General features: G+C 52.6%; 12 protein-coding genes across 12 annotated transcripts; 6 read left to right on the top strand and 6 right to left on the bottom strand.

The window, feature by feature from the left end:
• Positions 1-193: 193 nt before the first annotated feature.
• On the bottom strand, positions 194-733 carry J4E88_000183 (uncharacterized protein; the record flags this gene model as incomplete). The annotated part of the gene is made up of 1 exon (XM_049393863.1): positions 194-733. The coding sequence occupies one exon, from the start codon at positions 731-733 to the stop codon at positions 194-196; it is 540 nt and encodes a 179-aa protein (XP_049259692.1).
• Positions 734-1133: 400 nt separating this feature from the next.
• J4E88_000182 (uncharacterized protein) lies at positions 1134-2807 on the top strand (the record flags this gene model as incomplete). Its single annotated transcript, XM_049393862.1, has 2 exons — positions 1134-1727; positions 1779-2807. The coding sequence occupies 2 exons, from the start codon at positions 1134-1136 to the stop codon at positions 2805-2807; spliced, it is 1623 nt and encodes a 540-aa protein (XP_049259691.1).
• Positions 2808-2836: 29 nt separating this feature from the next.
• J4E88_000181 (uncharacterized protein) lies at positions 2837-3865 on the bottom strand (the record flags this gene model as incomplete). The annotated part of the gene is made up of 3 exons (XM_049393861.1): positions 2837-3657; positions 3711-3808; positions 3861-3865. The coding sequence occupies 3 exons, from the start codon at positions 3863-3865 to the stop codon at positions 2837-2839; spliced, it is 924 nt and encodes a 307-aa protein (XP_049259690.1).
• A 1486-nt stretch (positions 3866-5351) lies between these two features.
• J4E88_000180 (uncharacterized protein) lies at positions 5352-7133 on the top strand (the record flags this gene model as incomplete). Its single annotated transcript, XM_049393860.1, has 4 exons — positions 5352-5939; positions 6003-6647; positions 6698-6824; positions 6889-7133. The coding sequence occupies 4 exons, from the start codon at positions 5352-5354 to the stop codon at positions 7131-7133; spliced, it is 1605 nt and encodes a 534-aa protein (XP_049259689.1).
• Positions 7134-8601: 1468 nt separating this feature from the next.
• On the top strand, positions 8602-9735 carry J4E88_000179 (uncharacterized protein; the record flags this gene model as incomplete). The annotated part of the gene is made up of 1 exon (XM_049393859.1): positions 8602-9735. One exon carries the CDS (start codon positions 8602-8604, stop codon positions 9733-9735), a length of 1134 nt encoding a protein of 377 aa, XP_049259688.1.
• Positions 9736-9987: 252 nt separating this feature from the next.
• J4E88_000178 (uncharacterized protein) lies at positions 9988-12279 on the bottom strand (the record flags this gene model as incomplete). The annotated part of the gene is made up of 4 exons (XM_049393858.1): positions 9988-10636; positions 10685-10758; positions 10819-11794; positions 11846-12279. The coding sequence occupies 4 exons, from the start codon at positions 12277-12279 to the stop codon at positions 9988-9990; spliced, it is 2133 nt and encodes a 710-aa protein (XP_049259687.1).
• Positions 12280-13911: 1632 nt separating this feature from the next.
• J4E88_000177 (uncharacterized protein) lies at positions 13912-14357 on the bottom strand (the record flags this gene model as incomplete). Its single annotated transcript, XM_049393857.1, has 2 exons — positions 13912-14141; positions 14204-14357. 2 exons carry the CDS (start codon positions 14355-14357, stop codon positions 13912-13914), a joined length of 384 nt encoding a protein of 127 aa, XP_049259686.1.
• A 1571-nt stretch (positions 14358-15928) lies between these two features.
• Positions 15929-17640, bottom strand: J4E88_000176 (uncharacterized protein; the record flags this gene model as incomplete). Its single annotated transcript, XM_049393856.1, has 4 exons — positions 15929-16250; positions 16302-16393; positions 16455-16751; positions 16804-17640. 4 exons carry the CDS (start codon positions 17638-17640, stop codon positions 15929-15931), a joined length of 1548 nt encoding a protein of 515 aa, XP_049259685.1.
• A 601-nt stretch (positions 17641-18241) lies between these two features.
• Positions 18242-20330, top strand: PAA1_1 (Polyamine N-acetyltransferase 1; the record flags this gene model as incomplete). The annotated part of the gene is made up of 6 exons (XM_049393855.1): positions 18242-18407; positions 18464-18615; positions 18663-19154; positions 19201-19315; positions 19364-19508; positions 19559-20330. The coding sequence occupies 6 exons, from the start codon at positions 18242-18244 to the stop codon at positions 20328-20330; spliced, it is 1842 nt and encodes a 613-aa protein (XP_049259684.1).
• Positions 20331-20685: 355 nt separating this feature from the next.
• J4E88_000174 (uncharacterized protein) lies at positions 20686-21049 on the bottom strand (the record flags this gene model as incomplete). Its single annotated transcript, XM_049393854.1, has 2 exons — positions 20686-20843; positions 20899-21049. The coding sequence occupies 2 exons, from the start codon at positions 21047-21049 to the stop codon at positions 20686-20688; spliced, it is 309 nt and encodes a 102-aa protein (XP_049259683.1).
• Positions 21050-21776: 727 nt separating this feature from the next.
• Positions 21777-23864, top strand: J4E88_000173 (uncharacterized protein; the record flags this gene model as incomplete). Its single annotated transcript, XM_049393853.1, has 1 exon — positions 21777-23864. The coding sequence occupies one exon, from the start codon at positions 21777-21779 to the stop codon at positions 23862-23864; it is 2088 nt and encodes a 695-aa protein (XP_049259682.1).
• Positions 23865-24333: 469 nt separating this feature from the next.
• Positions 24334-25416, top strand: J4E88_000172 (uncharacterized protein; the record flags this gene model as incomplete). The annotated part of the gene is made up of 1 exon (XM_049393852.1): positions 24334-25416. One exon carries the CDS (start codon positions 24334-24336, stop codon positions 25414-25416), a length of 1083 nt encoding a protein of 360 aa, XP_049259681.1.
• Positions 25417-25969: the final 553 nt, after the last annotated feature.

Raw genomic sequence — 25969 nt, 5'->3', positions numbered from 1 at the left:
TACTACCGAAACTGCCTATAAGCTTTGTACATCTACATCGAGCATGCGCAAACTCTCGTGGCAATAGTAACATCACAGTGGACCAAATACGATACATAACAGTAATCAGCTTAGCCTTCTATCCACTCTGGGGCTTATGGCCGTACGCCTCCTTGGTACACAATACTTGCGATGCCTCTCATCTGTGAGTGTCTCATCGTCGTTCAGGTTGCGGGAGTGCTGGGTAGCTCCTCCACTCTGCGTCATCGTAATACCCTTGGGCGTATGCCTCCTTACTCCCAGCCTCAGTCTCATCCTGGAAGCTCAGACTCGAAAGCATCATGTACGCATCATCGACCTTGAAAAAGAACTTGTCCAGCTTGTAATCGTTCTCGTCGTCTGCGAACACGAACAGCAACCCTCCAGGTTCTTTCCAGTCCACTCGAACCACGACGATGAACGCAATCGGCCACCACTCTAATTCATTCGGTCCGCTGTCTGCCCCTTTGTCCAAGGCTATGTGAGCATGTAAGACTTCTTGGAGTGTCTTAAGCTCTGATGTGGAAGGCGCAGGTCGAACGAGATGATCCTCGTTGCCCTGCTCTAACCACTGCTTCTCAAGAGTCGAGGCGACATCTTGAAGTGATACCCCGTCGACAAAGGTGTAGACAGCAAACGCGGCGCGATTCCAGTCGAAGTCGTCGCATTGACCGAGCTCCGGGGCCTGAGGTGGTAGGGATAGGTCGGGTGCCATCAATGCAATTGAACAGTATTGATGGGAAGATGCCTAGTAACCTTATCAACACCGAGCCGCTCCTAGTGTTACATCAAACTGACCGAATAGATCCGGCAGGTGGTCCCTGCGATAGGTATGCACGTTCGGAAGGTCGCTGCCCGCAGTACCCGCAGCGAGCTGGGCCTGAGATAGCAGGGTGGGGCATTAGCCGATGCCGGTGCTCATGCTACAACGGCTATCTATTGACATCGGCATTTGAGTACCGCGTCAGCTTTAGACTAACACATCCACACAGTTCAGAGCACTGGTATCACTTGACATAGTGAGCATACGATTTACAGTTCACAGGTGTGTCGAAAGACTTGGCTTGGCCTCGCATACTGACAACTTGCTAGCAATTGACACAACATCCATCGCAATGACGAGACCGGAAGTGAAAATTACACAGGGTACTCTGTTAGGTACGACCTTGCCGGGCGACTATCCACGGGCCGTTGAAGCCTTCAGAGGAGTCCCCTATGCGTTACCACCAACAGGTGAACGCCGATTCCGACCACCACAAAAGGTAGCACCTAGTCAAGACACTATAGATGCTTCAAGTTTCGGCCCAAGAGCTCCAGCACAGCAGCTCATGATAGTTGGACCGAAATTAGAGGAGAGTGAAGACTGCCTCACAGTGAACGTCTTCCGGCAAGCTCAACCCGACAAAGCGACCGCTCTGCCAGTTGCAGTCTACCTTCATGGGGGAGCTTTCAATCGAGGAAATGCTGCGATGCACGATACGGCGTCTATGGTTGGATGGTCTGAGTCGCCCTTCATCGCAGTATCGTTCGGTTACCGCATAGGAGCGTTGGGATTCCTGCCATCAAAGCTGAGCGCTGCAGAAGGCGCACTCAACCTGGGCTTGAAGGATCAGATCTGCTTACTTGACTGGGTGGAAGAGAACATCGAGCACTTCGGTGGCGACAAGAACAATGTAACGCTCATAGGACTCTCGGCCGGCGCGCATTCGGTATGTTTGAGCCGCTGGATACCCTGATCAAATTTACTGACGTTCGTCTAGATAGGGCATCATCTTTTGAACTATGAGGAGGGTGTAAAGCCCAAGTTTCATCGTGTCATCATTGAGTCAGGCGCTCCGACATCCCGCGCTGTTCGCAACTCCGACGCAGAGATCCACGAGATGCAGTTCAAAGACTTTCTGGAAGAAGTTGAATTCCCTTCAACCCTACCAGAGTCGGAAGTCTTCAGCTTCCTACGCAAACTTCCCACTTCCACAATCGCCAAGGCCCAAACCAAGGTATTCCAGAAGTACAACCCCAGTCTACGCTGGGCGTTCCAGCCAGTAATCGACAATGAGATCATCCGCCGCCGTCCAATCGATGCATGGCGGACGGGCAAATGGTACAAGATGCCCATCATGACCGGATTTCAAGGGAATGAAGGCTCGCTGTACGTCAACAAGAAGATGTCGACTTCCTCGGAATTCCTAGATTTCTGGAAAACCTTGCTGCCACAGATGAGCGACGACGATATCCAAACGATACACAAGTTGTACCCTGACCCGACCGAAGTAGCGGACTCTATTTATAAAGAGACGCGGCTCGAGCATGGTGTCGGCGCTATGTACAAGCGTATCGAGGCGGCCTACGCGCACTACGCATACGTGGGCCCGGTACGTCAAACGGCTTTCTTCGTCAGTCAAGATGCACCTGTATACCTGTATCACTGGGCAATGAGACGCGACATCGTCGATGGAGCTCGTCACGCAGACAACATGTTCTATGAAATGAGAGACCCTAAGTTCATTTCGAAGTCGAAGAGCCAGGACGAATTGTCGGGTATCTTGCACGCGTACATCACTAGCTTCATTTGTACTGGCACTCCAAATGCGCTTGGTGGCCCGTATGCGAACAGAACGGAATGGAAGAGCTATGATAGAGCGGATCCGAAGGTGATGATCTTTGGGAGGGATAACGAGGAGATGATCGGCGGGCAGACTATTGGTGAGCCGGCTATCATGGTTGACGACACGTATGCGAAGGAGGAAAGTGACTTTTGGTGGTCTAAGGTTGAACTGTCTCAGCAGTAGTTTGTTCTTTCCGCTACTAGCAATCAACATTAGAGCTTAGCCTGCAGCCCAATCTCACCAACAAGCTCCACAACCTCCTCCGCACACCCAAACGACCCCTGATACCCCCACCCCGCATGCCCATAGTTATGCACAACCCAAACCCCATCAATCCTCTCCTTCTCAAGCCTCACTCCAGCCTCTCTCCCCGGCCTCAGCCCAACACCATGCCGGATAACATCAAGGTGCTCTGGCCCCTTCCCATCCGCCAGCTCAGGCGATAGACTAACAGCCCTCTTCATAATGCGACTAGCGATATTGGGATCGGGTTGACTCTCCCAGTTTCCGCTTTGCATGGTGCCTCCCAGTACTGTTCCGCCGCCAACTGCTCGCGTCATCATGTAGCAAGCCTCGTCTTCGCTGTCGTCCGTGCCGGATACGAACACCATGGCTGGTGCTACGTTTCTTACTACCACGACCTGGCCGCGGATCGGGTAGCAGGTCTTGTCTTCAACGCCCCCTAGTTTCCCAGCTGATAGCCCAGTCGCGTTGACGATGATGTCTGGCTTGAAGTTTTCGATCCAAGGAGACCGCAGGTCAGATATATGCGATACAGTTTTCCGATAGAATTCCACTCCGTTTGCGCGGCATTGGCCTACGAGCCAGGGGAGATAGAGAGCGGGGTTGATGCACACGGAGCCGAATTCGCTGCCTGATGCCATTCCTGATGGCAACTCGGAGGAGGGGAGGTTGCGATAGTCGTCGACTAGTTCGCGCCACCAGGGGTTTTCAGTAAAGACGTTGTTGAAGGATGTGGCGCCGCCGCTTTGCAGCTTCTTCATGTCTTGCTTTCGGCGGTAAATGCGGCATTCTGCTTTTGTTTGAGTATGCTATTGTGGTCTGGCCGTGAGAGGGTATGCTCACTCTGTAGGTGAATACCAGCTTCTGGTACTTCTGTTGCTAATCTTTTGAGTTGCGGCCATGTTCTACGTTCATAGCGACTTTGTGGTTCTGAAGACATTCTGCACAACATATGTCAGCTGATTGTGTACCCAGCTGTTCGCGTATACTTACGGCATGAAGTTTGCGCCGGCCCATGGTGATGCATACTCGATGTCGGAGTCGCCGGGCATATGCTTGGCTACGACCGCAATTCTGTTGCCTGGGTCTTTAGAGAGGAGATACGCTGAAGTCAGTCCGGAGACGCCTGCTCTTTACACCAAGAAGCGTTAGTATGGCCGAGCCGACAGCTGTCGAGAAATGGAACGAAGCGTACCCGATTACGATGATGTTAGGCATCTTCTAGTTGCAATGTTTCCAGCTTTCCGTGAATGTTTCAAAGGCGAAGATGTTCTTCTCAGGTTTCAAGAAGAATGGGACGCTTCCTTGAGGCGCACAAGCATTCACTAGGCTCGCCTGGCTTAAGTAGTCGGGTCGGATATGCAGCATCGATGCCAAGCCCGAGCCGCGAGTTCTCCGCCGGGGAACTCAACGCTACCGACAGTTGTTGGCTGGAAGGCTTGAGCGTGTTCGCCATTCTGGTGATCGCATTGAATGGAGCGAACAGTGTGATTTCTTCGAGGTTCGCGGTGTCCACCTGCGTTATCGATAAGATAGTGCCGCTCGATTGGGCGAAGACCTCGGCTGCAACTGCACCGTCCACCGAATCCTCCTGTCCTCACTGCTATCGTGCCATCTTCACAAACCCCACGGACATCAAACAGCGAAAATTGGGGGAAGCATATCTGCATCCGAAATACACCTATATTCTAGGAGAGCTTCGTTTCCAGGCTGCGATGATTGACTAGACGCGGCTTTCGTGCAGTCTGCAGAAACACTCAGCATCCCCCTCTCAGGCTCGAAACCGGAAGTCGAAGTTTCGTCACTCGGTTTTAACGAAGCCTTCCCATTACCTGTGCCAATTAAAATCAAATGATTCAAGCACGTAGCTACCTAGTCGCAGCGACATATCGCTCTATGTTGTGCTCGGTATCAGCATTGTCGATGCCGTCTTCGGAGCTCTCGCACAATCGATGCAGGTATAGCGGAGCCGCTAACGGGTACTGGTGGTCACTAGGATGCGACCCCAGCTTGCGACCACCACTTTACGAATGCCGCGGGGCGCCACCGGTATCTGACATCTGCCATGCGACTCCCTTATCACTGCCGAAGTATTGCCGTCGGGCGATGGCATGTTCACAAATCTGCTACATCCTTTCAAGGTCACTTACCAGGGCGATGATCCACTTCTTCAATCCTTATCCAGGTTTGATACCAGCTTGCAGGCGAATACTGGCCCACTCTGATAACAAGGTAGCAACGAGTCCCGGATGTGTCCTCTGGGCAATGCGATCGGCCGCCTGTCTTCCGCTATCACGCGTTCTTATCGAATCCTACATGGGTTCCGTTCATTTGCTCAGAATGATCGATGTCGCGGGGTAGTTCGACGCGGGTATCTCTTCCGAAGTTATGTTAAAGCTCTACTGCAAGCATCCTCGTATGGCTGCTCTGGTCCCCGACGCATAGATCACTCACCTTGTTGATTGTCGACCCTCGTTTTCAGCCATGTCGACGCAGCCAAATACCACGAAATGCGACGACAAAACACCGACCATGTCAAAAGACATGGAGGTTCAGCTCAGTAGCATGGACGCGAACTCTCTTCACAAGCAGGAAAGCGCTATTGTGGGTGAAGTTGAAGACCTCGATGAAGCAAACCTGTTCCTGAGGCAACATAATATCACACCGGAGTACATGGCTGAGCTCCTTGAAGACGACATGGCCAACAAGCGCGTTTCCAGGAAAGTCGACCTGTTGCTGTTACCACTACTATGTGGAACCTACTTCCTCCAGTACATCGACAAGCAAGCAATGGGCTACTCCGCCGTCTTCGATCTTTTCGAGACTACTGGCATCACCGGTGATCAGTACTCCTGGCTGGCGTCGATCTTCTACTTTGCCTACTTGCTCGCTGAATGGCCATCAGCATACCTTGCGCAGCACTTTCCAACCGGCCGAGTGGTGTCGCTCTTCTGCTTCTGTTGGGGCTCCATTATGCTACTTACAGCTGCTACGCACAACTTCGCGGGCTTCGCTGTCATGCGCTTCCTCTTAGGTGTCTTCGAGAGTGTTGTGACGCCCGCGTTTATGATGGTGAGTCTTGCTCTTCAGGTTACATGCCGTACACACACTGACGTTTTTTCTTTGCTGTTGCAGATCGTCGGGATGTGGTACGTAGGAAAACAACAACCCGCAAGGGCGGGTACGTTCTACTGCTTCAACGGCCTCGGTAGTGCCGTCGGGGGCATCCTCTTCTACGGCGCCGGATATGCGAAGAGCTTCGTCGTCTGGAAGATCATATACATCATCTGTGGGGGTATGACCGTCTTATGGTCTGTAGTTCTCTTCTTCAGGTTGCCGAACAACATCATGACAGCCAAGAGCTTTTCTGTCGAAGAGAAGGCTCTCCTGATCGCGCGCGCCGCCAGCAATCGCACCGGAGTGTACAATCGCAAGATCAAGCTGCCTCAGGTCTGGGAGGCCTTGATGGACCCGCAAATCTGGATCCTCTTTCTGTTTGTCACGCTCAACGAAATGATCAACGGTGGCACTGCGAACTTCGGCAAGCTCATTGTCAAGGATGCAGCCGGAGGTGATCCACTCAAGACAACTCTGTATGGCATCCCGCAGGGCTTCGCTCAAGTGTTTTGGGTTTTCACAGGCCCTTTTCTCGCTTCCCGACTGCCGAACGCGCGCACATACATTATGGCTCTTTACCTCTGTCCAACGATCATCGGCGCATGTCTAATTTGGCAGCTTCCACGCACTAATTTGGCTGGGTGTTTGGCGGGTTATTACATGGTTCGTCTTCACGATTTGTCGCTCTAGAGCGATGTTGCTAACAAAGGTAGATTGGCGCCTTCGTTGGCTCTTTGGTGATTGCGCTTCAATTTCCGGCATCCAACGTAGGCGGCTATACCAAGCGTACGACTAGCACAGCTTTTGTGTTTTTAGGTTATTGTGTTGGTAACATCATCGGTAAGCCTCACTACACCGTCAAACCCCATCTCAGAACCGCGGTTACTAACATCACCTACTTCAGGTCCACAAGCCTTCTTGGCGAAGGAAGCCCCAAAATACGAGACCGGTGTGAAGATGATCTTGGGATGCGCAGTCTCTCAAGTCGTGCTAGCGCTTTGCCTGCGAGCCCTGCTTCTGCGACGGAACGCCCAACGCGATCGCGAAGAAGCCGAGAGTGCACATGCGCAAGGCACTTATCCAAGCGACGTGGATGCAATCGAGGACACCACCGACTTTCACAACAGAAAGTTCCGGTACAGTGTATAAAATTTGATGTCGGCATTAGATAAACCGTCGTGGGGCTGCTATGGTTAGCGCGCAACCAAACCTTGATCAATTCGATCAAAGAACGAGCATCTTTGCCTACCTATGGTATTATTCGGGTTCCACTCTGAGCCTCAGCGCCTCCTTCCCTCGCTTTCATCTCTTCTTTTTGCCTCTCCTTGACTTTCTTCGGTTTCTTCGCGCTAACCGGCCCATCGGCACTTCTATCCTTCCACTACCCACGACCTCACATTAGCCGCCTCTCTTTCTCTCAGAACCTTTCAGCAACTCACCATGCCCCCGTAACGGTAATATGGGTATTCCTCTTGCATCCCTTTTGCGTCTTCAACTCCACCAGAGACCGATTTCCAGCATGCACCAGGGCAGACAAAATGCCATTTTTGCGATTCGTCGATTTGGCAGCGCACGAGGACGTCGCGGGGTTTGCAACAGAGAGTGCAGGACTTTGTCATCGCGTAACAGTACGTATCGAAGCTGAGAGTTGGTGGTTTAGACATGGAAGACGAATGTGACCACTGATCGCGATTGGAGAGAAGTGATGACATCATGTATTTCTCCCCTGCGCCAGCACAGACGCGCGCTCACAACGCTCCCACGTCTCCCCAGATCTTCCTTTCCAGACTCCTATGCGTCCCCCATGTAGTTGGTACCCCAACTCTTCGTTGTCACGGCGTGGCCAAAATGTCCTTCAAAAGCAGCACGCCCATAATCGATAATCGAGCGACCTAGGCCTCCGCTAAGACCGGATTTGAATGGAATCGCATCTGGCATCAGCAACCCCATGGCTAGCTTAGGCATCGTTCCACACACGCATATCTTGGCTTGTCAAATGGACGAATAAGCCTACCACTTCATATTCCTCGCTGTATCGCACCATGGTGATTAGCTACCAATCCACCATTCTCGCGCCTACCGCTCTGGGGCCATTCCCTTGTGTGAATCTCCAAAAGCATGACATACAGGGTATCCAGGCCCTGTTCCTGCAATTAAGCGTAGAAACGCAAAGCCTTCGGAGAGAACCCGTTGCTGGCGATTGGCGGATCTTGATTCAGGCCTCCTACTTTGCGGGGTCGCACGCTCTGGACACTGAATTGATGGACAAGGCTACACGAGGCTGGCTGGACATTGCTACTCTATATAACAATGGCTGAGCTAATGTGCAAGACTGGGGCTGAAGATAATGCCCTTTTTGGATAGAGGTCTACTAGAGACATGCCACGTTGAACTGAATCACGCTAAGTATGACCCAGTTTGTGCGGTGGCTTGCTGGCATATCACTAGACATGGAAAACTCTAGGGTTCCAGCAATGCTAGAGACGGCGAGAATACCGGTAGTCATACTGGGATGTGGTATACTGCAGTACTTAGATGCATGCAAAGACGCACTTTTTCCAGGTCTTCACCATCTCCTTCTGCTTGAAGATCACACATTCAAGCATCTTTCCTCACCATGAAGCTAACTACTCTTGTTCTTTTGGTCTGCGCGAGTTCAGATCTCGCGCTGGGAACCGACATCTTCAGCACTAAAACCGTGTTGAATGTTTGTAAAACAAAACTCGGGCCCACCGCGAAGAACGCAGTTCCCACCACTTCGCGGTATCTGACTATCCCTCTGGTGGCGAAACTATGGATCACCAGCACGCCTTCCACGACTGTTACTCCAGCACCAGTCACGGATACTGTAACGGACGTTGTTACAGATACCCAGACGACGACTGTACCTCAGATCACTGATACTGTCACGGAAACATTCGTCAGTACAACCACTGCGGTTGAGGAGACGACGACAACCATCACCTCTTCGGTCATCAGCACAGTTATTAGCACAACTACCTCGACTACAACCATTGCAGCACCTGCCGGCTTCACTCCGATTCAGTCAACGATCCCCAACTCCATGAAGAAGCGCAAGTCATTGCAAATCGAGAAGAAAAACCCCGTTGCCGAACAAGCACGAGGGACGAAGAACGGGTTCAGAGGCGGACCGACGCAGTACCCGGTCAACGTCAACTGCGGAGGCATTGTCGCCGTCATAACTACAAAGACCAGCACGGTCACTGCGAAGAAGACGACGACCATCACTGCTCCTACACCGACTTCCACCAACAGCATTACCAGCACTGCAACAGCAACCATCACTGACTTCGTTCCCAACGCAGTCGTTACCAACACTGTCACATTATTTACGGAAGTGACCTCCACCTCCACCATATCAGTCTTCACGACAACCACCTCAACCACCACAATCGTCGCCGAAGCCCCCGCCGCGACGTTCTACGCCGCCTGCTCCCCAAACAACATTGTGGGCACAATAAACGGACAGACCATCCGCGCAGGCACTATCACAGAAAATTTTGAGCTCATCTTGGCGAACGCGGCCTCGCCATATGACTGCTGCGTTGCTTGTATAACAAGCACTGGTTGTGGCTTCACTGGCTTCTATGGGGGGCAGTGCCGCCTGGTGACACTGAAGACGGGGACGTGCAGTCGAGACAATTTGGCGATCACTCTGTTTGCAGGTGCTACTTTAGAGCCCATCTTTGCATCCGCTGGGAACTGTGGGAAGGGTGTATTTTCGGGATAATAAGTTAGGCCGGATTGGGTTGCGCTGAGGTACGGGTTAACATGTTTGACAGCGCACGTGGTGCTTTGAACTTGAGCAAAAATGTGCCTTGTTTTTGGCTCGCTTTTGCATCACCTCATGCGCTGTGTAACATCCATACTACGAGTTTCCTTCACTTCAGACATGCGACTGACAACACTATGGACCTGCCTGCTATATATCGTCGTTGCGATACCATTTCCTTAGGATTGAGAGGTGATGATAACTACCCCGTTACCCCGTGACCGCCAGTTCCCCATGCTTTTCTATCATGACATCCCTCCAACCTTCATCCAAAAGCCAATTCGCATCCTCTTCTCTTACTACATCTTCAACGCGTAGCCCATTCTTCGTAAGCGCCCTACACCATCGATCCCATGCGCCACAGCGCTTAGCATACATACTCGGCGTCAAGCCGTCGTGATCACGATGATGTACATCGACACCCGCTCTTATTAACGCGGTGGCGATTTCTTCGGCTGCGGCCGGGTCTCCTAGACTACTTCCATAGTGTATGACGCGGTAGGAACGCTGTAATCTGTTACGGCCAAGACTACCAATCGTGTTGATGTAGGCAGCGTCGACTTCGAAGAGTGGAGCCATGATGCTCGATACTGAGGGCCAGTCCCACGGGTCGTCATTCATCAGTACAGAGTCAGAGATAAGACCCTCTTCCTGCAATCGTTGGATTTGTTGCCGCAGTAGAGAACGGGGTCTTCCTTGGTAGTAATCCCAGAATAGCATGTCCATTGTTGTCTCAAAGAGGAATGAAGATGACTCGTAAACCTGGGGGATAATATAATCGACGGTCTTCTCGAACGGGGCCCGGTCATCGTCGACTATAGAGCGCACGAAGAGACCCGCGACTATGCTGACATCGTGACTGGTGTACGTTAGGGAAAGGTTGCTGCAGGGTATTGGAGCTGCTTACTTCAGGTTCGATACTCCGATACCTTGGGTTGCCAAATAGTCGAGCAGATCTACCCGTGTGTTCTCTGCAGCATACTAAATTATGCAAGTCAGCTTCCTCATCACTGTATTAGAGACCCTTAGGTAAAAACTTACATATAGACATAGATTTCTTCCTTCACGGTTAATCTCATATGGAGAGATGACGCCTCTCCGTAATGCATCATCGATCTCCTCGACGCCAGCAGATGCAAAAAGCTTGTTGTAATGCGTCTCAGACTCAGCCAATGTGAATACACTGAGTTGAGCGCAGAGCCCTGGATTCGACGCATTAGCTGCGTTACGAAGGAAGTGGGCGTGAATGGCGTGGACCGACTGGCCAATACCACAAGTGAACGTGAAACTGGCCTCGTTGTTTGGACGTTTGAACTTGGCTTTGACCGCTCGTCGAGGAGACTGTATGCGTAGACTACCGAAGGGAGTAGTTTGTGTATATGCCCTTTGGCCCGCGATTACCGGCGCGCTGAGATAGAGGTTTGCGTAGTCTGCTTCCGGAGTATCCGAACTGGTGTTTGACTCTTCAATAGCACGCTCAGATGCCCTATAATGATGTGGCATTGTCTCCTCAGAGTAGTGCCAACGGTCGAAAGAGGCTGCGGAAGATCCGCGGTGTCTTGTCGCTTCTTCTTGCGATGCTGATGCTACAAGGTAGTCGAACTCGTATCGTAACCAATCGACATAGTGAGGTGAAAACCGTTCAATACCATCGGTCAGCAGATTCCTGAATGCTGCCTCTAGATGCGGTTTGACGAGAAGTAGATAGGCCATGATCATGTCACGACGTTCACCAAAGAAGAAGATATTTCTCATCCATCTCTGAGTGCGAGGGATGCGATACTTCTCAAACTCAGCGGCTATGGCATCGCCGATCTTTTCTGATAAGACTTCGCGAGTCTTTCGATGCTCTCTCACTTGCTCCTGGTGGGTGATTGCAAAGACCTTCGACGTCCGTTTTGTTTCCTGGTAGTGATGGACCGACATACGTCCCAGAAGTTGTTGTCCTTGAATCAACGTGGCTTGGTTCGTGTCGTGCCTTTGCAGTAGCTCCAGGTGTTGATCGTCTGATCTTTGCCTAGGAGCCTGGTCAAAACAACGTCATTCAATGATATGACTACATGCTTACCTGCTTGCAACATGCAAAGAGTTTGCTAGTAGATTTTTCGATCGTTCCAGATTGTTAAACATCTTGCTGATCTTGCGCTCATCCAGAACGTACTTCACCCTGCTCCATGTCTTGCCGCCACTCCTAAATCTCGCGCTTAGTATCCTCAAGTTTTGTAATTCGCGTTGCAAGCTTTTGAGTGCAGATTCGAAAAGCGCTACCATGTGATTCGTCGCGTTGGGTTGTTTCCGACAAGCCACGGTATCGAGAAGCTGTTTCACAGTTTCGGCCAGTAGCGCAGTCTCTTTGACGGTAGTACAAAGTCTATCGATCTCTTCTGGCGCACCTGCGATGTCGCGTAGGAATCCATGAACCTCCCTTCCCATTCGTACAACAACATCGGCTACGCCGATGATCGCGAAGATCCCCGCGGCGACCTCGAGGCTACCTGACATGATTGACGATCTGATGGTAATGGGTATCAGGTACGACCAAAACTTCAGGATGAAGGAGGCTCCACGGAAGAAGTCCCAGATTATGCATATGTCGCTGCAGGTAGGTGCGACCACATCAGGAACCGAAAATGGGGGCGGTTGATGCAGCTTACCCACGTGTGTTGGGGCGAAACAGCTCGCAGCCTATCAATCGTCCTTGGCCCCTGCCACACACTTCCAATACGGATGTATCGGGCTAGTTTTGATTGTATTCTAGGTAACATTGGTGCCTTGAGTTGGAAGGTGTGGTCGAATAAACAGCATTCGTGCCGTGCCAAGGCAACGTCGCATCGTACCTTCCCACTGTAGCATGACCGAGCGTCATTTCCTGCAGGTTCACACTCTTCATAGTCTGTCTCGAGAAGACACCACGTAAACCCCGGAGACGCGGTCTCCAGGTGTAAATCGGAGGGAGCGGATGTATGCTGCGTGGAAGGATTCTCTATCTTTAGCGTCTTTGATCATATGCCAGATACCCCATGCAGGAGGATGCGTGGAGAAGATAGCCATTGTGTCGGAGGAACGGCACCAGCAGCTCTTCTGGTCTTGAACCTCCCAGAGACTCTCTAGCGACCGTCTTGCGCGCACACTCATGATGAACGATGCAGTCTTCCGGGCTTGTTTGAGCGATGCTAGGAATGGGTATGGACTTGTCCTGGAGGTAAGGCGTCGTTCGGCATTGCACCTTCTGGGAGAGGGTTGCGTGTAGATACGCGAGGTACAAAGCTGAGCTTGCAATTGGCAAAGAGACTAGAAAGACCTTGTAAGCCATGGTTCAATGGCATAAATTGTCTCTCAGGCGGTGACTCTGTGGGCACAGTCCTACTGCGTTGGTGCGCGGGGCCTGGAGAGCTTCAGCTTCAGCTATGGTTTCACCCAATCAAGCGTGATGCACGGATCCTGAGGGCGAGAAGACAACACAAGGCGAATATTCACGTCAGCAGCCACCAACATGCTGGCGGTGCGCTACGTAGCCCCTAGCTCCAGCTGGAGTCCTTCCATGTGATGTTCTGGAATGAACAAAACTGTGTTTGCGACGCTCGGATGGTTTTGACACGTGGTGGCTGTTAGGTTTGGCAAGGCTGACGAGGCTGCACGTCGAAGAGATTGAAATGAAGTCGCCATGCGTTTGTGTGCACGTCTTGGAGTTATTTTAAAACAGTCATGGCATAGCGTGGGCGCGACGTACGAGGAGATGTGAACAGAAAGCAGCAACGCTGGTGGAGGGACGGACGAGAGCGCAAAATCGCGATCACCTTGGACGCATTGGTCCGTGCCAAGGACCCACTTTCCCCTTTCGAAACGGTCGCAGTGCGCCGGGAGATTCACCCGCCCAGCGCGATCTTCATTTCCCCGCATTCCACGACAACCATCAACCACCATAGTACACGCTGCGTCACGATGCAGCAGCGTCACATATTATCAAATCAATCAAAATGCGAGAATTGGAATGTAAGACTGGTACTACAACTGCAGATTGTATTGACGATGACTACAGCTATATGTGTGCTTTCCCCTATGTCTTCCACTTTGGCTCCACGTTTACTCGCCTCAACCATCAATTTCCCACTGATTCACCGCCAACTACTTGATCTAGTAATGAGGGCAACCGGAGGGCACAGCAGGGCTCTCGGCAGGAGGAGCAGGAGCAGGAGAGGGAGTGGTAGCGGGGGGAGATCCGCCACCGGGGGCGCCGGCACCGGGGCTAACGTCCTGGCACAAAACAGCCTGGCCGGCAACGGGGATGGTGCAGCACTTGGCTTGGTTGCCAGCGGCAGCGCAGCCGGCGATGAAGCCAGTGGTGCTGGTGGGAGTGGTGGCGGCTGGATGGCAACGTTAGCATGAATGCGTGTATGAGTGGAAGGAATGGAAGGCAAAGACTTACGAACTGCGCAGTTCAAGCCGACAACACCAAGAACGTCAGTGGCACAGCACTGGGGGCTGTTGTAGAGGCCATCGGGGCAGACGGGCTCTGTTCCAGTGGAGGCGAAGGGAGCGGCGGCGGCACCGGCAATGAAGGCGAGGATGGAGAAGCGCATGTTGATGGTTGGAAGTTGTTTGGTTGGTAGAGAGTGAAGAGTTGGTGGAAGTGAAGGTAAGAAGCTGAGATGATGCTTGATGCTGTGGATGCTCAACTTGAAGTCCAGAGTCTGCCTTCTTTATACTTCTTCGTTGACATTACTTCGAGGCCCGTTCGCTTGGCGGACTGAGTAGTGCCGAGGAGTATCTCCGTCCGTCTTCTCGTATCCTAAATTGCGGTTGTTCTCGTCCCCGGTTCATTGAACGTGGAATGTGCCTTGCAAGGTCGCAGCAGGACGCTGTACGACACTCCGAGTCCCGTCTCGGCTCTTTGCTTCCCAAAACCATCTGCAGAGCAATAAGAAAACACTGGACCTCCACCAATGCCAACGACGAGGCTCTGCATTCCTCAATAAAATCGATAAAGGTTCTTTACCCAGTGGCCCGAGGAGGTATGGTTTTCCTTGATCTTCCTCGGAATTGCCATACATTCTTTGCATGTGCTGTAAGACATGCAGCTACGCGATGCCCAAGAGCTTCCCCGCAACTCCAAACGATGTCGCTTGCTCGTACTCTGGACGTCCTGAGTCACGATCGACGCTCTACAAGGAGCGAGCAGGGCGATGGACCGGGGATCGATGCGTTTAGGCGTGAGCGTGTGTTGTGAACCCTCACGCTGATGACCCACTAGCTAGTGTAGTTGCAGCATCGTGACCCGAAAGTAAGTTTGTGACATCTGTCACATCACTAATTGGGAAATTTCTTTGCTTACCAACGGCGAGTGGATAAAATGAGTGATGAGTTTTTGCTCATTATACCGCGTCTTCATGCATCAGATGCAGCAATACGGGTTGTGTGGATGCTGATTAAGATAGACAGCCTCCGCATCGAGAAGCGCTCTGGGACCCGATCTTGGGAGATGGGTATCGTCCTGCAAGGTACGGTGTGGTTTGCTGTCACAACGCAAGCGTACGGTCGGGTCTTGTCGCCTCGTGGGTCTCGGGATCATGCCTCGTTACGAAAAGTATATTCGTTCGCCTTAAGGCTTCGTCATAGTGCTGATGTCCGGCAAAGACGGACGTCGACCATTGTACGTATATGGCGCCGTATTAGCCATATGTGTCTGATTGGGTAACCCGCATGACCCGGCGCCAGGGCAACTCGAGGTAGTACTACCAAAGGGTCGGATGCGGCACCGGATATAGTGTTAGATGAGTGACTGGCAGGCACAAACAGAGTTAGCAGAGTAAAATTGACAGCATGTGGATCAATCATGCTTGATGCCGGCACCGAAGTCAGAATTAAGTTGCGGGGAAGGTAGCCTGCCGTTGGGCTAGGTAATTAAACCTTGCTTAGCGCATCGGTTCCATATGTCAGCTCCACATCCATCTTACCCGAGCCATGAGGGCTGGTGGATCAATCGAACTTTGTGCTTTGCCACCGTCTAGATCAGAGAGATTGGTCCGGCTATACTTAGACAGCTGAGCGAGAGAACCATGCTGCAGGCGCAACACCGTTCAAGGTCTTTGGAAACCGGGCGCAGAATCCTGCGGGTGCATGCGTTGTAGATTCCAGATTCGTCGGTCGATCTTCATGAGCTTTGGATGCTCCGTAATCGGCTGATCAGAGCGCCGGCTACGAGAAGTCCCACCAAAACTCCACTCTGCACCGGTGCAAAGAGAGCAGATCGCAGGATCACCAGAGTACCGACAATAACGAAGATGATGGGAAGGACGACGAACGGACGATAGGGTCGGTCCAACTCCGGTTCTCGGCGACGAAGTATAAGTAGCCCAGCCACTGTGCTTACGTAGAAGACCCATTCAGCCATCCCAACGAAAGTCAAAAGTGCCCGAAAACTACCTGCCAGTATGTAGGCAAGGGTAACGACCAGGGCTAAACAGTTGGCATAGCTGTAACGCGTGTCAGTGTCTTGGCAGACCCTGGGTTCCCGAGTGGCTTACATTGGGGCGTCAAGGTTGGATAAAATGCTGTTCTCTGCTTCAGCCCTCTGCGTCATCGGCAGTCCTCGCTTGCTGAACACTGCAGGTATGTACTGCATGTCGGGGTACGACGTTAGTATATCTCTCACATGCATTCCGTACAGGAACACGTACATGACGTTGCGATGCAGCAATTGTTAGTCTGCCTACTGAGAAGACATTGCTCGTAATAGACCCTGCGCAAGATATGGCGACAAGGGTAGTAACGAGAATACCTGCAGGTCTGCCCAAAAGAGAGGTGGCAGCAGCGACAGCTACCGCGTTGTTGCTGCTCAGTTTATCCCATGGTACAAGGATGTAGTAAGCGACGTTGACGAGTTCGAATGAACTGAGAACGACGATCATTGCAGCTTTGATCGCTTTTGGAAGCGCACGACCTGGATCGCGGATTTCGCTTGCTACGATGTTGGCCTAGAACACACTGTCAGACCACACTGTTGAGTCAGTAAGGCCATACACTCACGTTATCCCATCCATCGTATGCCCATAGTCCTCCGTAAATCGCTGCACAGTAGTGACCGTAACGGTCCCAGGTCCCCATGGAAACCCAATCGATGGTCTGGCCATCCGACACTGTCGATCTAGTCTGGAACCAGTTGCGGGAGTACCAGTCGGACGGCCCGGAAAACGAAGAGTTCGCATTGATCAGATGTGCAGCCACAGCTACCATGCCGCTCAAGACGATCAGCCCCACTGTGGACAGCTTGAAGACTGTGAATGACTCGCTCAGTCGCATTGTAAATCGGGTATTGATGGAGTTGAGCAGCACCATGGAGATAAAGGCCATGGCAGCCATGAGCTTGAGAATCTTCGTGTCGGGTAACTCGCCAGTACTGGACGTGACGGAGCCTATAGACTCAGCGATGACGATGCTTTGAATAGCCATTGACGACGGCTTCACACCCAGGATGTACACCCATGCCATCAGAAAGGCCGCAGTATCACCATAAATATGGCGCAGATACTCCTGCATTCCGCCATTCAATGGCAGCGCGGCACCAAGCTCAGCGAAGGATGCTGCTCCTGCCCATGATAACAGCCCACCAAGGACCCACACAAGGAGAGCAGCCCCGGGCGATGGTACATTGCTATCGACCTGAGCTGGCGACGCAAAGATTCCTGAGCCGATTTGGAGAGTGACAAGAACGGCGAACGCGTGACGTGTAGTAAGCTGTTTGGGCAGTTGCTGGGACGCCTGTGATGAGGACGAAGAACGGCCAAGCAGTGGTTCGTCCTCGGTCGCGTTCGGTTTGGCAGCGCCTTGGTTTCCAACACGCCTCTGTTGGTGTTCGTCGTCCATCGTGAGCCGATCCAAATTCCTCGTCCGAGAGTTGAAGAGACAAAAGGGCAGCAAGTCGTTTTGCTAGTAGAACGGTCCTTCTCAGGGCCTTGGCGAGCGGAAGGCGCTAGACGATGTCACAAGACATTCGGCACGCGCTATCGCGGCTCTGTGTGTATGCGCGAGCCCTGACGCATTTCGTAAAGTGGGATGCTAAGTACATCGTAAGCTGCGTGGGTGGATGTCGCTAAGAGATCTGTAGTCACGGCATCGTGCTTTCCTCAGATGGAGCCAAGGTGTGGCGCACTAGCGGAAAAGGCAGGTGTCAAATAACGCTCCCAATTCGAAATGCACGAAAACAGTAGCACTTTTGATCAAAGGGCCAAATTCTCAATCAAAAGCTAAACACCATATCTCCATCTGACACAGGTTCCATCTTCCCTCCGGTACCTTCTCATCTGCAAGTGTGGCGCACCTGTGGCTGAAAAGCTCGGACTGGTCCTTCAGCGCCCTGACACCCCTCTTCGCTTCCTCGCCAACAACCAGGTACGTCAACACCACGCCCGCGTTTCGAGCTCCCTACTGCGCCCTCATAAACTTAACCCGCCCCAGACACTGAACCATGGACGCAAATCAAAACGACGAGCTTTACCCCATCGCCGTGCTCATCGACGAGCTGAAGCACGACGACGTTATCCTCCGCCTCAACGCCATCCACCGACTGAACACAATTGCCCTCGCCCTCGGCGCCGAGCGGACACGAGAGGAACTCATACCCTTTCTCGATGGTAAGAGCCTGGCTGGCGCCTGCGTCACGTGTTGACTGGCTAACGGCAGTATCCAGAGTCGGTCGAGGATGAAGACGAGGTTCTCACAGCATTGAGCGAGGAACTTGGCAAGTTTGTCGAGTATGTGGGCGGCCCAGAGCATGCACACGTGCTTTTGTCGCCTCTCGAGAACCTTGCAGCCATAGAGGAGCCTCTTGTCAGAGAGAAGGTGCGCGCAACAATTGCCTCAGCCCGGCCGCCAGCTAACACGTGCAGGCTGTCGAATCGCTCAACAAGATCTGCGAAGAGCTGTCGCAGCAGCAGATTGAAGAGAACTTCATACCCCTCGTCTTGCGCCTATCAAAAGCCGACTGGTTCACGTCGAAGATCTCCGCGACTGGACTCTACCAGACCCCCTACACTCGCGCTACACCACCCTCACAAGAAGCCCTCAGGCAGCACTACGGCCAGCTAGTGCACGATGATACCCCCATGGTCCGGAGACAGGCGGCCAATAACCTCGCCAAGTTCATCAAGGCGATGCCGCCATCTATTGTCATTGAAGAAATGATTCCTCTTTTCCAGCACCTCGCCGCCGATGACCAGGACAGCGTCCGTCTCTTGACTGTCGACATCCTCATTGCCATCGCCGAAGCAGTACCCAAGGAGCAGCAGTCGAGCCACGGTGTCCTGCTGACTGCGCTACGGAGCCTATTCGAGGACAAGAGCTGGAGGGTGCGATACATGGTGGCGGACCGATTTGAGAAGGTGCGTTTGGCTTGTAGCGAGAGAGGGCATGCGCTAACGGGTACAGATTGCAAAAGCCGTCGACGACGAGGTTGTCAACCGAGACCTTGTACCCGCATTTGTCAAGCTCCTCAAGGATACCGAGGCTGAGGTCCGCAGCGCCATCGCAGGACAAATTCCAGGTACGTTACATGCAGCAAAAGCGCGACACACAGGCTGACCATTACCAGGCTTCTGTGCGCTTTTGGAGCGTGAGACCCTCCTGCACGAGGTCATGCCCAGCATAGAGGAGCTGGTCTCCGATCAATCACAGCATGTGCGCGCCGCACTTGGCACCCAGATCAGTGGGCTCGCTCCCATTCTTGGAAAGGAAGAGTAAGTTGCGACTGCGCGTGACCACGTGCTTACCTGCTAACACGAGTCAGGACCATCTCGCATCTCCTTCCCATGTTCCTCCAGATGCTCAAGGATGAGTTCCCCGACGTCCGCCTAAACATCATCTCCAAGCTCGAGTCTGTCAACAACGTCATCGGCATCGAGCTCCTCTCGCAGTCTCTCCTCCCCGCGATCGTCCAACTCGCCGAGGACAAGCAATGGCGCGTACGTCTTGCCATCATCGAATACGTTCCCCTCCTCGCCTCACAACTCGGTGTACAATTCTTCGATGAGAAGCTCAGCAGCCTGTGCATGAGCTGGTTGGGCGACACAGTTTTCTCGATCCGTGAGGCATCCACTCAGAACTTGAAGAAGCTTACGGAGGTCTTCGGTGTAGAGTGGGCCAACGACGCTATTGTTCCCAAGGTCATGGCTATGGGCCAGCACCCCAACTACCTCTACCGAATGACGACTTGCTTTGCCGTGTCAACACTCGCACCCGCTCTCAGTCTGGATGTTATCGAACAATCCATCATTCCCATGATGGACAAGCTGGTCAACGACGACATCCCCAACATTCGCTTCAACGTCGCAAAGTCATATGGCCAGCTCATCAACACACTCAAGCAGCTGCCTGAGCAGGGTACCGTCATCGCTCTGGAGAAGGCTGGCACACCTGGCCAGGGCTGCCAGAAGGCTACAGATGTCATTACAAAGAGCATTCTGCCGAACCTCGAAAAGCTCCAGCAAGATGACGATGTGGATGTACGATACTTTGCGACGACGGCCGCACAAGGTTTCACGGACGCGATGCAGACTTAGAAGATCCAGCTTCGCCCGTGTTCTTGAATGTGGAGAATGACATCATGAATAGCATCAACGATGGTTAATGATCTGGAAAGACTGCAGGACAACAGTCTGGGGATGAAGGAAGAACCCAAGCCGCAAGCCCTGTAGGTGTAGCTTCGAGCTTTGTTTTACGAGACTTGAGTGAGGCTAGTAGTTGGGCTCACTAGCAATAAACCACAAAGATTACCCAGTTAGAATCATTCCTGGCAGATTTTCAATGCATACTTTGGCGTTATTATGAGGTGCACGGTGTGTGATGTAGATCATTCATTTTGTTATGTGACCAGCTATCGAGGAGTAGCTACAGCTTCTCTCTTATGGTAGGCATTCAGACGGCACCAGCATCCTTGAGCAGGTTGTTGAGCTGACCCTTCTTGGCCTGCAAATCGCTGTTTCCACCAATGTGCTTCTGGGCGATGAAGATGTTGGGGACGGTGGTCTGGCCGGTCATTTCGCCAAGGGTGGACTGAATGGCTGAGCCATCGTCTATGCGCCTGTTAGCTGTTGTTCTTCGATACACCGTTTCGCAGCTATCACGTACCGACTTGGTCCAACTCAATGGCGTAGAACTTTGCGCCGCTGTCGCTCAGCAGCTGCTTGGCCTGGCGGCAGTATGGGCAGTACGACTTGGAGAAGACGGCGACGGGGTTCTCGTCGATGATGGACTGGACCTTGGTCTTTGTGGCGGACATTGTGGCGGGCGAGGGGGCGCGCGTGAAGAAGTGACGCAGGAAGGAAATTTTGGCGGTTGTTGTAGATATCTGGAGATTTGTGAGTACTGTGTTGTGATGCTGGAAGGGTGGGCGGGGTGACGTACTTATGCGTGAAGTCGAGGTTTGTCAGATGATGGTAGTAGCTTTATGAGCTTGGTTCTAGATGTACTGTATACAAGTAGTGGATTAGTGTGCAGCTGCCCCCCGCAGTAGCAAACGTTCTCGATGGCAAATGATGCAATCACTCGTGAAGTACTGCGCTAACTGCCGTCGGAGATGGATCGGCGATGCGACGTGATGTGCTTACAAAGACTAAAAGACGGACAGGGGTAAGGACGCGGACTCGTCATGACGCGTGCGGCTGATTGCGACGCGGATGAAAGTAGGGACCTAGCTTGTACGCATGTTTAGATCATAGTGCCAAGTGCATAGCTATGAGAATCGCGGTGAACATAATCATGAAGTTCTAGATGAAAAGATTGAATAATAGAACGTAGTAGTAGTCCGACCGGGTCGCGCACCTTCCGCATTCCGAGATTAAGCAGCGTTCCGACGCTTCCACGCCGTCCGTCGCGACAACTGACAAACTATCTTTGGGCCAGCCACACCCAGGCTTCCTTTCACTGTCATCACACATAGCCATAATCTGCGCCATCACCGCCACAACCTCGGCCTTTCCTATGCGCACCCCGTACCACACACTACGATGACGTCCTCAGCGGCCGGCTCAACCGCCTTCTTCGTCCTCTCCCTCCTCTCCATATGCGGCGCCGTCCTGCTGCTCCTCCGCTACTACCTCCCGCTCCGCACCACACCCGCATACGTCGTCGTACCCGTCTTCTTGGCAATAGCGCTGCCGGCCAGCATTGTCGTGCTCCTGCCGATCGATCTCGCGAGCAGTGCTGGCTTGGATACAACGGATGGCGCGAGGGGCATCTGGTTGAATGACACGGTTGTCTACAAGGCATGGCGCATCATCTACTGGCTCACGTTCGCGCTCACGTGGGCGATTCTGCCTATGCTGGGCGAGTACTGCGATAGTGGCTACAGAGAGCCCAAGGCGAGGTTGCAGTATGCGCTGAGGAGTAATGGACGGTACTGGCTCATTGTCGCCGGGTGCAGTATCGTTGGCTCGATCTATTTGATCATCTGGAATGGATTCGAAGCGGATACCTTTAAGAGTCTGGTCATGGCGCTGGCGTACACGTGGGGTCTTATACTGGGTATCTACCTCATGGGTCATGGACTCGTCGCATTCCCCAGGAGCCTGTTTCGGTACGCGAGTGTTAGTGAGAGGTTGAAGAGGATACAGAGTTCGGCGCCAAAGGTCCACGAGAGGCTGACCGAAGCGCTGGAGAAGCTGGATCAGTACGAATACCAGGTCGTGCAGCTTAAGCAGAGGAAGAACGGCACGGCGCGGGAGTTTCAAGAGTGGATTGATGAGTTGGCGGAGAAGGGCAATCTTCCAGAGAACAGAGCGGGTGTCGTCGGACGCATGGGCACGGCGACGGTGCCTCCAGTCATCACGGAAAGATACCTGGCGGACCTGACGAGGAAGTTGAAGCGCGCGCGCCATGCGAAGTGTCGGTTCGAGAACGAGTGGGATCATGTTGTGCGGAGGGCAGTCAGGACACAGGCTATCCTCGACTCGAAAGCCAGCAAACATCTCGAGTTCAAAGGTGCCGCCTTATCGACCTCGAGAGGACTCTTCGATCGCATGACTATCCTCACACCACTGACACGCTACTACCTACACGTTCATGTTATCCCTGCTCTGGCCTACGTCTCTTGGGCCATCACGATTCTCGCCTCCATATCCATTGTCTGGTCGGAATGTGTGCGCGAAGCTCAGGACTTTGGTGGGCCCAAACTATCCATCATCGGCTGGACAGTTGTACATCGTCACGAAAATGGCCGGTCGTCGGTTGGCTTCAACAGTCAGATCATTGCCGCCGCCTGGCTGTGCTACATGTGCATCTGCGCATTCTACAGTCTCACCGAGGTCAAGATTTGGGGCAACAGAGCACTCGTACGAAGGAACACATACCAAGAGTCCGCGACCTGGTACGGCCTGCAAGTCGCCAAATTGACAGTCCCGCTAAGTTACAACTTCCTTACCATGACCGACAAGAACATCTGGAAAGGCACCATGTTCTACAAGTTCCTCGGCCGCCTCATCGTCCTCACACCCTTAGGCGAGGGCTTCAGTGCCTTCTTTCCCATCTTCATCCTCGTTCCCGTCTTCGCCACAGCCTTCGGCCTTTACGGCAAAGTAAAGAACATCTGTGGCTTTGGCGACCTACTCGACGACGAAGAGGACTCAGCAGGAAACTACGCTGGCACCGGCTCGTGGCGCGAAGGCCGCGCATTGATCGAGCGTGAAATCCAGGGCGCAAGTGGAAACGTTCTAGGTCTTTCCCAACGCAGTACTACCAGCCCGCCAAACGAACGTTACACCGATAACCCTGCACCATCGCTATCCTCCACCCTTCCTACATCCACTGCAGCTGCAGCGAACGGCGGTCCAAGCACAACGCGCCCTGACCGCCGCCGCCCACAACTCAACGACGAAGAAGACGAAGGCAATTTCTTCGAAAACTTCGCGTCGAGAGTCAAGAATACATTTGAGACAAATGACTTTTCTTTCCCACGGCCGAAGTGGTTGGGTGGCGATGACGATGAAGTTGAGGCTGGACGGAGTAGAAGACAGCTAGATAGAGGGGAGGGCGAGCGCGGAAGTGGGTTTTTGAGCTTGTTTGGTGGGAGGGGGGATGAGGGGAGGGTGAGGCTGTAGATGTTTGTTGTATGATGATAGGTGGGCATTGCGATGGCGTTTCTTACAACTTTGGAATAGATCATGGGTTTGCGTGGGTGTATGAGTATTGGGCATATGGGTATCACACATAGGGTGCATGGCTTTAGACCTTTTGTTCTGCGCTGTTGCGCTTGGCATATATTTAATATCAGATACTTTTATGTTTTAGGGTGGGTGCCTTCTAGTTGTGGGTGCCGAGGCAGTTGCAATGACTTTTGGCATGTTGTGGGTGTGTCTGGTCAGCCTCGTGCGCCTCGCGCGGTTCACCGGTCGCGCTTTCCTTGGCTTCAGCCTGATGTAGCTGCTTGGGATCGTTGTTAGCCTAAGGCAGCCAATCAAATAAAGCGATGTATGCACCTTGTCGATACTCGACCGCCCCCTTCCCCAGCCTTCTCATTTGGTACTTCTGCACATTCCTCTTCAACTCGCCAATCCCATCGTCTGGACTATGGACGGGCACATCTACGGCAGCCGCGTAACTGAGCTGGATCCGGGTCAGTGCACGGATGAAGCGCCCGAACACGATCCTGAGGGGCCCAAATACACCGCAAATCATGCATCTGTGGATGTCATGGATGTCGCATTCAAAAAACTCGACCTCGCTCCTTCGCAAACCCAGATCGACTGTACTACTCCCAAGGAGATTGGTTGTGATCACAATCGCAGTCTCGGAAACGATTTCGATTACGGTTTCCCCACGAGTACAGCCGATGAGGAACAATTTCGAATGAAGCAAGAGGACGGATATAGTAATGATGACGATGCTGTATGTCAGAGATGCAAGTCCTTCCGTTGGGATCAAATCCCATATACGCAGTTACCTCATGAGACTCTGCTTCTTATCGACATGACGAAGGCTCAGCTAGCAGCATCGCACTGCCGCATCTGTCGCTTTGTCGCGAAGATCATCGAAGCCCAGCACCTCCCAGAAGACAAACACTATTCGCTGGTAGGATTTAGAGTGGACTCCACCACCTCTAATAATTTCTGTTCAAACATACCCAACATTCAAGGAAAAGGAAACACAGGCCTTGCACAAATTAAGCCTCATGATCCGGAGACTGGAGAACAAGTTTGGACAGCCTCTGATGGAGAGTGGAACCCGTTCCCACATCTCGCAATCACCGATTTTTCACCGGAGGACAACTCGGTCGAGAAGCGTTCTTACAAGGCCAGCCACATGAAACTCGATCAGATCAAAGGTTGGATTGAAGACTGCCACATAAAACACCGCGAATGTTACATCGGAGACGTCCAGCATCTGCTGCAAAACTTGCGTCTGATTGATTGTGGTTCAAAGACTGTTGTGCCTGCTCCTGTGGGATGCCATTACGTGGCACTGTCTTATGTTTGGGGACAGCACAACGAGGCTTTTGACGACTTGCAAAATCCACCAAAGACTATCGAAGACAGTATCTATATCACGCAAATGCTAGGATACCGGTACCTCTGGATCGACAGATTTGTGCGTACCTACCATCTTTCAGTGCATTCGTTGAGACTAACCAACCCAGTGTATCGACCAGAATGATAGAATGGATAAGCACACGCAGGTCAGGCAGATGGGCGAAATATATTCCGCAGCACAGATTACGCTTGTGGCGGCAGCAGGAAGCGACCCAAGCTATGGCTTACCCGGCGTCCTGTCGAGGCCACGACTCATACCGGAAGCCGAGGAAATCCAAAACATGTGTCTGAAGCCTCTCCCACGCTTCGTTCAGCTAGCAGAAGTAGCTGAGTCAAGATGGGCTTCCCGAGCATGGACCTTCCAGGAATTCTATCATTCCACGAGGCGTTTAATCTTCACTGAGAACCAGATTATCTTTGTGTGCAATAATCACATCAGGTGTGAGGTAGATTTGTCGGGAATCCACTGGCCCAGATCAGATGAGTTGCCAACAGAAGATGGGTATTGGGCTCAACGTTGGTTACCCCAACATGGGTTGGCAGGGGATCAAGGGTCGAGCTGGACCGCTATTGACCGGGCCGCGGGACATCTACAGGCCTATAGCAATCGGGACTTGACGTACGACAGTGATAGCTTGGATGCTATCTCAGGTGCTCTACATTCGCTTCGGAAGGAT

This window comes from Alternaria novae-zelandiae, assembly GCF_023758075.1.
Source record: "Alternaria novae-zelandiae strain BMP 2774 chromosome Unknown scaffold_1, whole genome shotgun sequence".
Lineage (NCBI taxonomy): Eukaryota > Fungi > Ascomycota > Dothideomycetes > Pleosporales > Pleosporaceae > Alternaria > Alternaria novae-zelandiae.
This window is presented reverse-complemented; position numbering and strand designations above follow the sequence as displayed.